The sequence below is a fragment of the Andrena cerasifolii genome, chromosome 6 (assembly GCF_050908995.1).
Source record: "Andrena cerasifolii isolate SP2316 chromosome 6, iyAndCera1_principal, whole genome shotgun sequence".
NCBI lineage: Eukaryota > Metazoa > Arthropoda > Insecta > Hymenoptera > Andrenidae > Andrena > Andrena cerasifolii.
The window spans coordinates 5,279,875-5,291,915 of NC_135123.1; the positions used below are offsets into that span (position 1 = coordinate 5,279,875).

General features: G+C 35.5%; 1 protein-coding gene across 1 annotated transcript; it reads left to right on the forward strand.

Moving 5' to 3' along the window:
- The first annotated feature begins 7,519 nt into the window (after positions 1–7,519).
- On the forward strand, positions 7,520–9,553 carry LOC143369803 (uncharacterized). Its single transcript, XM_076814189.1, has 2 exons — positions 7,520–7,651; positions 9,320–9,553. Exons 1-2 carry the CDS (start codon positions 7,604–7,606, stop codon positions 9,551–9,553), a joined length of 282 nt encoding a protein of 93 aa, XP_076670304.1. The 5' UTR covers positions 7,520–7,603.
- The last annotated feature ends 2,488 nt before the right edge of the window (positions 9,554–12,041 follow it).

Below are 12,041 nucleotides of genomic sequence, written 5' to 3' on the forward strand. Positions count from 1 at the left end.
TGTGAATGTAATAAACACTAATTTCCACATATTTTCATTTTCATGTAAGCAAGACTGGCTTTAAGCAGTACATGAATATGTAGTTTGTAGTTAAATCTTACTTAATTAACCCCTATTTTCAACTGTGATTTGAAGTAGCTAAACCTCACTCAGATTAATTTCTGAAGATAGTTTCAGATTCAGGATTAAAAACAGCATTACTCTGTCACTAGTCATTCTAAATTCTTCAAAAATTTTAAATTTACCCACAAAATTGACACACCCTAAGAAACTTGTGCTTCTGCAACTGCCTAATTAACTGTGATCGCTGTGACTTGTAGAGGTGACCCTGCCAAACGATATGATTTATACTTTGAGTTCCCTTTTTATAATCACACTTTGGATCTTTAACAATTCCAATACGAGCAACTGCTTTCAAATTATAATGGTCCGCTCTGCAACGATTTATGGCAACAACGAATTTACCATGGCTATAATTCCTCAGTGTTGGAACACTGTTACTTGCTTCATTCACATAATGCACACATTGCAAGTAGTTACGTTTAAATGTATACATCTCCTTAGTGGATGTACGACTTGTGCATTCCAGTAAACCACGATGGTGGAGATTGAATGAAAATAAGTTTTCCTGCATAGCAAATGTAGCCGAACACATTTATAATTATCTCAGCTACGTTATCTTTCGCTGGATACTTTTTTTTTTACTGCTGGAAACGCCACCAGTGTTTACATTAAACAGCAGACTTTTTGTACCACAATCGCAGTGTTGCTATATTTGTGATATATAGAGCAATTTATGAGTTACATAAAATATTAAATAAATATAAAACTATGAGTTTAAAGAATTTGATTCGTAATCCTCGTCACCAGTATTCAAGTACTAAAAATATCTAAATATAAAAGTGTATTGCATTCGATACTTATTTCAGTACTCGATCCCCACGAATATACGAACACAGAAAAATTCAATAAATATCCTCGGCCTACTTCCGCGTTCGATTTAAAAAGGACCTACACGATACACGTGTCTTCCTTTCCTTTAGTTTCCTTACTGTCGAATTATTTTGCTTAAAAAATATTTTTGGAAAGTACATTTTATACACGGTTCAGGAATTTATTTTACTTTTTCTAGACTTTATAATAGAAAAGTATTACCAGATAGCACATGGGCGTAGCTAGGATTTCATTCAGGGAGGTGGAGGAGGGGGAATAAATAGTGAAACAATTTTTGTTATTACAATTTATATACGTAGGTTGGAACCAATATAACCGGGGTCGTGTAATGCGGAATTGCTTCACAATTTAATTTGTTTTTACTTTGTAATATACTAATTCAATTTCGGAGGAACGATTAATTTATTTTTTTCCCAAGCGCCACCCCACCCCCTGCCCCCTCCCTTCGCTACGCCTATGAGAGAGCAGAAAGGACGAAAATATTTTCTCCTCGAGATAAGGGATATCGAAGGCCCATTGAATTTCCACATGACTTGGCACGAATGGTACAGTTCTATCGCTTATATCGTAGACATACATAATATTATACAGTTCATATATTTTTTTCCATATATTATATGTTTCCTTATTATTAATCAATTCCACGATATTCGACATCTAAATTTTCAATACAAACAAAAAAGGTTGCCTTTTACCTAAAGCAAAAACTCCTATTAAACTCTAAAGTTTATTACCTACAATTTTGGTAACAAAAGTACAGAGGTAGGAATACTCGAACTCGTAGAGTTATTAAAATAAATGAATTTGTAAAATTTTTAGACCTGCCTTACACAATTATACGCATTTTAATGTACCATTGTTGTAAGTATCCTTTAATGAAATTTGTACATATATATAACTTACCTACTTTATATGCATTTATCTTGTCGAAAGGGAACACAACCACTTTTTGTTAGTTACTTATGTATATTATGTATATTTATTCTTATCGATTTTTTACTAACGATTACTTCTTGCATGTGCATACAAGAAATTCATATTTCAACATCTCCGTAACCAGAAGTCGTTATTTCCAGTCAAGCACGGTGTTATATTACCGCAAAATTTATTTAACCATATTTTATTTCTCGTTTTTCGTATTTTTAATTGATTCGGGAATTTAAACGTAATATCAATGTAAGTAACGTAGCAAGACTGTAGACAAATCGCAAAAGGGGCTGCAAATAATTTAAAGTTTTTTCAACTAGGCATACAAAATGGCAAACAGTAAAACAAAATGATAGACAGTATCCCCTACATTTTTTAAGGTTTTTAAGAAAACAAGATTTTCAAATTTATAGGACGTAAAGATTTTCAGACATACACAACAGCCATACGAACTTAAATAATAGCCTGGCTGGGTCTATGAACTCTCTCGACGTATATACGTATACGTTTACTTCACTCCATGCCCGACTCCGTTTGCAACGGAAAGTCTCATATTGATAGGTATTGATCGTTTTGTTTTACTGAATCGTCCCACCCAACGAAAATCTCTGTTACGGCTGCATAACGTTTATGCATGTATTTAATCAAAACGTTTTGACTCCACACTATTACATGATTCTTAACTCGTTCACTTCGGGCATTTAAATACCTTGAAGTATAAATGGAATTTTTCTTCCATTTATTTCAGCTGCGGGTTAATAAAACATGCTCAGGTATGTTATATATGCTACCTGCATGAAACTCGGATATATGTAGAGCAATAAAAAATACATACAGAATTACGAAAGGGCTGGAAAAGATTTAGATGGATCAAGGTCGAAAAGTGGCGCTTTAATTTGCAAATTATTAATTTTGTAGAGTTTTAATTGAAGGTAAAACTTTACAAGTTGTCTTCAGACTTAAATTTTTTACTTATTTCGTATTTTATTCTCAAACTGATGGTATTCTTTTTGAAGAAAATCCTTGGAGCTGCGCAAGCTTATTTTATAAAAATAATTTTTTGTCGAATATTCAGCTATTAATAGGCAGTATAAGTTTATTTGGTTCCTTGTCAAATTATCTACAAAACAATAGAATTTCCACATATATACTTGACAACTGTTTAAACAATCTACATATAACTTCATCCTAAATTTATCCTTGTCGGTGCCTGTTTGTATCTTTTACACCCTGCATATAGTAATGCAATAGAAAGAAACAACTAATTTTAAGTGGGTGAATATTCTCTATACAAAGTGGTGTATGAATACATGTCAATACTTCAGGGTTTGATTCTACACACTAAAATGAATAAAGAAATATGATAGGAGCATGGGTCATAAAAGATTAAACGAAATGGTAGAAGTGCAGTATCTTTTTCACTCCGATATGCGTTACGGCAGTGATCCTCAACCGGTGGTCCGCGTTGTAACATTTTCTCCGTGCCAATACATTAAATAAAAAAAAATAAATTAAATTAAATTGTAATTTTATGACATTAGATTTAACAAACATACTATCCACATTGGTTTTTATTTCTGTCTTAGCCTACAGCCGGTCCGCGAAATATTTATCCTGCCTTACGACAAGGGTCGCACGAGACAACCTTCTAAAGCTGTATTTTCTTCCCGGACATTTAACGGGGGTCACTTACCACGATTTTGCTTAACTTGATGCTATACCTAGTGTTCCTGATTTCTCTATATTTTTGGTTTCTCGAGAAATCGGAAATGAGATTATATTTCTCGAGAATTAAAGCTTATATATATATATATTTCAAGATTTTTTTAAGCTCTTACAATATCCCGATCAGAGAACTTCCATTGGGGTCATCATTTCATAGCTTCCACCATTACTCCCTGCGGAGTGTAATTATAAGGATTGCAATGAATAATTCTCAGCTGAATGGAGACGAAAGTAGCGTCACGTCGTAAATATTTTACTAAACTACTAACTACTAACTACTGTTAATATTTTTTTAAGATTTTAATATATATATTTAGATTTTTTTAATATATATATATTTCAAGATTTTTGTAAAAGCTTAAAAAATCTTGAAATATATATATATATAAGCTTAAAAAAATCTTGAAATATATATATATGAGCTTAAAAAAATCTTGAAATATATATATAAAAGCTTAAAAAAATCTTGAAATATATATATAAAAGCATAAAAAAATCTTGAAATATATATATATAAGCTTAAAAAACTCTTGAAATATATATATAAAAGCTTAAAAAAATCTTGAAATATATATATAAAAGCTTAAAAAAATCTTGAAATATATATATATATATATATATATATATATATATATATATTTTATAATATATATATATATTTCAAGATTTTTTTAAGCTTTTACAACATCCCGATCGGAGAACTTCCATTGAGGTCATCATTTCATAGCTTCCACCATTACTCCCTGCGGAGCGTAATTATAAGGATTGCAATGAATAATTCTCAGCTGAATGGAGACGAAAGTAGCGTCGCGTCGTAAATATTTTACTAACTGTCGCCAAGTCGTAAAAACTTATCCGGTGACGTCTTCTTGCCATTACCATAGTTAGGGCACGGTTATCTTGATGGAGGTGTACAATCATCGTAGCCTAGCGACGGTGTTTCCTTCGTTTCTGGAACTGTTTCTGTATGCGGAGAGCATCGCGTCCGGTCCCGAGCGCATCCTGCCTTTCATTAAAGGTTCCTCGTGGTCTCTCGATTCCGAAGGAGACCCCGCGGCAGGTGAACCCTTGGCTGTCCTTCGACTCCACCACGAATCGAGCCACGTCATTAGCATCATCGTTCGCACCTGGTGATTTAGTCATTGCCGGCAGGCTCCCGAACGACTTCCATTTCCATTCAATCGTTAAGACCGATCGATCGTCGACCATTGCTGCCGGTGATCGCCATTTTCAATCGATCGAAAGGTGCTCCTTAATTAGGGCCTAAGTAGTCACCAACTTCATACTACTCTTTAGCTGGGTGCTGGTTGACACTTTTGGACATTTCAATATTAGCATCCAAATAAATCAGACATGGCAGAAATACAGCGCATGTAAAATAGATTTTTTTTTAACATTTTGATAGAATAAAATATTAAATTTCTAGCTTAAGGGGTAACACCACTGTAACCGCACAAAGACGTAGCGTACCTTTGACGATTGTTTGTGAACAAAGAAATAAGTCGATAATCTGTGTAAACGCCTTTATTATGTACATCTTTAGTTTCAAGCTATTTTTTCCTTTTTTCAAAATCGCACTTTAAACGCTTTTTTCTCGGAACCACGTTTTCCAAATTGGCCAGCAACCCCATTTCAACAAGAGGTTTAAAGGGGTGTTCTAATTTAAAACGTGTTTTTTTATACAATTTTTTGGTACTTTTTTATAAAGCACCTATATAATTGTTTCCGTCAAACTGTGGATCATATATGTATCCACGTTTCAGTAATGGTTACAAATTTTTTTAGAGAGAAACAATTCAAATTTTGTGAGTATGAACGCATTCGCTAAAAAAAGTCTTCCTATATTTGCAATTTCGGCCATTCTGTTCATTTGAAATAAAAAAATATATATATAAAAAAGAATTTTATGTTAAACGGTTTTATTAAAAAAAATGCACTAAAAAATAAAAATAAAAAAATGCATTAAAAACTAAAAATAATTCTTTCTTGTACTAAAATTTCGTTGATGGTATAAACCAAAAACTAATTCCCCTCTTACAGTACAATTTCGATGGTGGTAATAGCACCGATATTTCATAACAGGATATGAATCACTTTAATACAGAAGTAAACGTCGAAATGAATTTGTTATTAGAAAGTTTTCATTCGCATTAACGAAAGAAAATATTTTAATTGCGGGATACAGATTGTAATGTGACATAAAATTGACAAACTGTATTGATGTAACTTGATATTCATTATTCATGTAAAAATCCATGTGTATTTGATTATTTTCAGTAATTTTTATGTTAGCTGACAAAATATTTTTTCTTATGCGTATAATATATATTTTTGTGATATTTTATTTGTAAAATAACCCGAAACACTTATTTATAGTCTTTTACATAAATAAATACTTTTTAAATCGTAAAAATAAAGATTTCGTACGTTTACATAGTCTTCAAGTGGGTGTTCCGCTTTACCCTACCACTTGAGCGAGTCGAAGATTTCAATACCTCCGGTAAATCTCATTTTCCTTTGTTGCCAAATATTTTTCTTAACAAAGGCTTTGATTTTCTTATAGTCTAAGGTCCGCTTAAGACTCCCGTTGAAGTCGCGTGTCTTTTTTCCCTTCCGATTTTATGTTATCACCCTCCAAAGTTAAGCGTTCCATTTTACCCTACTCACCCCTATACAATCACATTACCAATAAATAAAGAATGCTACAATAGGATCTTATATAGGATTTATTGGTTACATTATAAGATTTTCTTAACTTAATAAAACATATTAACATAACAAATCTGAGTCATATGAATTAAACTTGACTTATACAAAATTAATCTACTGAGTATATGTGGAACAATTGCAAAAAAAACCTGTTGAAAGCAAGCCTTTCACTGTGCCCATTTAATTATTATCTTATTTCAAATAAATCTGAAGACAAACACGTGATTCAGCAGCAAATGAAACACGATATTTATTATTAAATATTTTTCATTATGCATCTTCCTACAAAACATTATTATTATTAGGAAAATAAATTCCTAATTGTATTATATCGCTTGCTATTTTTTATCATACATTTGCATTATATTCAACATTGTACTAATGTTCCAGTACAATTTTCTTCGATCAATCATCTAAACATCCAGTCATCAGGAATATGACAATCGACGATAACCGACGTTCTATTTTACTTCTTTCGAATGATGTGTTGACACTTTCACAATGCGGTCCTCTTTTACCGTGCTGAATTCCGACGGAGCACGCCAGTCATGGCTACATAAGTAGTAGCGATGGGCTTAAAAATGTTTCGAATCACTCCGAACATTTCAAGAAAAATTCGAATCCCATCGAATATTTCCGAGTCTCGAGCCTCCTTCAAGTCTCGCTGAATAATCGTGATGCGTCTTTAGTTTCGTTAACAACAGAAATAAATATAGGGAGATCTGTATAAAAATCGCAGACTGCGTTTGTACGTACACGTGTGTGTCAACAAACATTTTCCATCGCTAACCTCTCATGCATTGAAAGACCAACAAAAAGACTTACCAGAACCTTCTTTCATAACCTAAATTTTCGAATGTTTCTGACCTTCGAATAATGTCTGCAACTGTAATTTGCTACAGAGTGAATTGAACTCCCATCACTGGCTGTGTAGCGCCCGAGCACGTATCGCATAACCTCGAGAGATGGCCTGGATGCCTTTTTTCGTCGTGTACCGTTACCCTTAGAATAGCTTCGGTTCTGCGATCATGGCACCACCACTTACCTCACTTTGTCCCCGTCGTTCAGCTGTTCGACCGTGCATTACAACGTGTGCTCTATGAGCGACGAAGTTTGACAGAGAATTGACCGGCCGTACTTCTCCCGTGGAAACGTGCGCCGTTCAGTTTTCATTGCTCGATCGAAGCGATCGCATCGATGTAAACGGGCCCGTCGCTGCAGACGACTTAAACGCAACGGAGAGCAGCCGACATTCGCCGGGAGTGATCAACGCATCGGAAGAGGCAAGATGAAGGTTTCGCTCGCTTTGGCGGCAGTTCTTCTCGCCTGCGTCAGCGTAAGTTCAAATTACCTAAGGCTAGAGGCCGATCCAAACGCAAGAATGGATTAGCGCGTCGCGTACGAGTAGTTGACTGTGACATTGAAATGCAGCCTGTGTCATTAAGCACATGGCACTGAATACATACGTAGAGAACAGACATAACTTGAAACGTAAAGTTTAGTAATACTTAGAGGGAGTTCCCCTAGTGCCGGACGCTTAAGGGTCCATCCTACTTTTCCGATTGAAAAGCACGCCTACATTCAGGAATTTTTTTTCCAAGAAGTAATGTATGGATTTTAATGTTTTAGGGGGTTAAATGTTTATTATTCCTTGCCGCATAGAATCGCATTTTTCATGTTGCCAAAATATAATCACAAATGGGTGGATTTAAATCGCAATGTTTGTGCCTCAGTGAGAACACAGGCCCTCTGCGGAAGCCCTCCTCGGCCTTAAAGTGGTCCTGAAATGATAAAAATGGAATGATTATGTCCTATAGGGGTGCGCGCGTAAAGTGGACTAGAATCATCCTGGTATCAAAAATAGTTTTGAGAAGAAGAGAGAAAACATCGAAAAATAGGCAGAAAATCTAGAACTTTTTGTTTACAAGGCCGCTATTTTCTAACCACTGTTGATAAATCAATCATTCTAGTCCACTTTATGCGTACACCCCTATAGGACACAGTCATCGTATTTTTATCATTTTAGAATCACTTTGACGCCGAGGAAGACTACCGCAGTGTTCTCACTGAGGCACAAAAATTGCCACTCAAACCCACACATTTGTAATTATATTTGGAAATGTGAAAAATACAATTGTATACAGCAAGGAATAATAAATATTTAACAACAACAAAAACATTAAAATCCGTACAATAGTTCCTAAAAAAAATCATGAAAATAGGCCTCTTGCTCGGTCGGTAAAGTAGAATGGACCCCTAACGTTTTTCTTAAACGAAAACGAAAGAATAATATTTCATTCTTTTTGTTATTTATAAGTTAACCATATTAGAAATCAAAATAAAGCAGCAAAATAATCAACCGTATCATAATAGTTAACTTAAATTAACGTTAAACTTTGGTATATGATTTTGAGAGATCATTAAGTGGCATCCAATACCGAATACAGTAAAAGTTACTAACGTGGCTCAGAACAGTTTCAATATAATTTGCAGCAATACGAAATATAATCGTTAGAACATTCGGGAATATCGGCACAAGGCTAGTATATAGAATAACGCAACTCGGACGTATTTGGCCACGAAAATTGATAGATAGGTATAATAGTCTATAATTTATACGATGGCAACGGATTCCCGTCAAACGCAACAATCAATTGATCTCCTTAGCTGTGCACACGCGACTGGAACGTGTCGAACCCTATCCCCTATCGCCTCTACGTTTTACGCGAAATAACGGCTCGGTAGCGTTTCAAATGTCACAGCGATATAGCTAAGGGGACTCCTCGTATATCGCTAATATTTATTACTCATTTTTTTATCGCACGATGACTAAAATAATCATTGACGTTGCAAAACATATATCGCGTAGCTAATGCATCGCAAATGCTGCTTCCAAAGGATTCTAAATGAAACAGCTGTAGTTGCATTTTGGTTGTTTTTCTTTTTTCCTTTAATACTTACTCTTCAGTGCTCGATCGTAACAAATGCTGGTAATAATTGACAGATTCACTGCGTCGAAGGCAGGGCAAAGAAAACCACGCAATTGTCCCTTCAAAGCAAAGAGACGAACGTGGTGAACTTCATGAGACTACTCATGATGAGACTGGTTTTCGGTGTTGCGTCGGCGATGGGTCTCGGTGAGAATCTCTCTGGTGTACTTGGAGGTATTTTCGTGCCACCTGGAGCGGATGACTACGGTGATTACGGCGATGGCGATTACGTACCGGACTTATTTTAATTACGTATTTACATAATAATTTTAGTAATATATAAACTATAAAAATGCTCATCGTAATAGTTATTATTTTTGTAACGGATATCAAATTATTTCGAAGAAATGCCGATGATGTTGCAAAATATTTTTATAGCGTTTCACCGTTATTCGTCGCCTTCCCTGAATTAGGGGAACAATTTTAAACGAAAAGTACACTTATGTGGCATTTATATTCTCAGGTTCAGAATATACAGTTAATTGTATTTGTGTGACACTAGGCTGCTAATAGCGAATCATGACCAAATCATTCGGGAATACTACGAATGGATATCATCGATTTAAATCGTAGTTTTGTATTTGCTATCATTTCGATCCATGTAATAATATGTACCTGGAATATTGAGAACGTACCCAAAATATTTGTATATCGTTGTTGTCATAATTTCTATGTGTACAAATACTGAACACATATAAATTAATACGCATGAAAGTGGTTAATGCTTAATTAATAGGTACCATCAAAATCTTCTATCTATACTCCCTGTCATTTAAGAAGGAACCTGCCGATCGACGAGTTTAGACCGGTTCTGCGCAGGTTGACGCTCATTGGTGCCGGGAGAAGCCACTATTGGCTGTACCCCCACCAACGCTTTTTCGGAGCCAATGAGCTCGTTCTACATGCGCGAAACGGGTTCCTTCTTAAATGACAGGGAGTATGTATACTTTCTGTTAAATCGTAATAAATTTTAAGATAATTTTGCTAATAAAAATAGAATCTTCCATCAAAGTGACAACATAGCATTGCATAAAATGCATGGCATTCGTAAAATTCTAATAACAAATGAAGCAGTGTTTGAAAATGTATTAAACACATTAACATATTTATTACTACTTTTTCGTATGTAGGTAAGCAATTTGTCACGCGCGTCATTTAGAATAAGGAGATACACGTAATTATTTACGTAACAAATAGTACACTATTTATTTATTTGTAAATAATAGCCCTGTGCTAATTAAAACCGGTACATTGTAAATTGTTTTTTGTACGTATCGAGGTTTCATTGTAATAAAATGTTATGTCTAAACGATCGTTTCTGTTTTTTATTTTCGTTTTCATAGTGTGAAAATGAAAAAATCGTAAGATTTCACGTTGAAATCTTTTTAACTTTCAGTTATAGGTCCTATTACCTCATCTGTGGTTCAAGTTTCACTCATTGTCAGACAACTTTTAATAAATGTTTCTTACTACCGTTTTGTTTTGTTTAGTGTGTGAACTTTTATACAGAAGATGATATGAAGCTGTATACAGGATGTCCCAAAATTCAGAGACATCCCGGTACAGTAAACACTCGTACGACGCGTTGCGAACGAAACAGTTAACACGAAGTTGCCGTCGACTCTTTCGTTCCCTCTCGCTCGTTCTCGGGTTCTGTCACTCTCGACTAAAGTATTCCAAGAAATGGTGGGGATAGTCACCGGGCGTACTACGCATGGTAAAAACGGGGTTATAACGAGAATTTACTGTACATGCAATATCCTGATGTAAAAATATATCGAAAAGTCCTTTAACGTTTTGGGATCCGAGGCTCCGTTCTCGAGATATTAATAGTTGAATATTACCGATCGAACTTCCGGGCCGCGCAGTTTAAAGCCGAGACAGCTGAGCGCGGAGCACTGATTGCTCGCACGCACACGCAGGAGGCACGCGTAGATGCAGACCCACGCAAACAATAGAACCGACCTATTTTCACGGTTTGAATTAGCACGGTCGGCTCCATTGTATGCGTGGGTCTATATCTACGTGTGCCTCCTGCATGCGCGTGCGAGCAATCAGTGCTCCGCGCTCAGCTGTCTCGACTTTAAACTGCGCGGCCCAGAAGTTCCACCGCTAAGTTGGACCACAGCGCCATTAAGCGCCACGGGGCCGTTGCTGCTCTATCGGTAATCGACTCTTTTGAATTTCTGATTTCTGATCTAAGATAATATCTTCGTCTTTTACGCTGATAGTAATGCTAATACGAAAATTATACTAATGCAAATATAGTATTACGAACAATATTCATATAGTACAAATAAATAGCGCTACAGAATGCCTTTTTCAGCACGCGACTTTAGAAGTTCTCACTTCAAGATTTTCACTTCAAAATGAGTAAGAAGGCACGCGACTAAACTTCCGAAAACATTCATGCTCCAATTTGCCTAAAATTTTACAAACAGTTTCAGTTTGCATAAAAATAATGTTTGCAAGAAAGATTTTCGGCGATTGAGAATATAATTGTTTACCATTTTAAGGCGTTCCCTATCTTACCGACATAATGTAGATAGACCTATCATCTTAGACTGCGATTATACTGGATACGTATTTCGACGACTATCTCGTCGTCCGAATTTTCTTTCCTATACGCTCCGCAATGCTCCGGTGAGACGGACGTATTCGGACGACGAGCATTTGACTGTATATTCAACGTAACCGGCGGGAAAGAAAATGACAGCCGTTTTACCACTGTTCGGT

What these genes read in the sequence shown, in the direction of transcription:
- LOC143369803 (XM_076814189.1), top strand. Translation starts at nt 7,604, where the DNA reads ATGAAGGTTTCGCTCGCTTTGGCGGCAGTTCTTCTCGCCTGCGTCAGC. An exon ending in TTCTTCTCGCCTGCGTCAGC is followed by an intron (nt 7,652 to 9,319) that starts GTAAGTTCAAAT and finishes AATAATTGACAG; the next exon opens with ATTCACTGCGTCGAAGGCAG.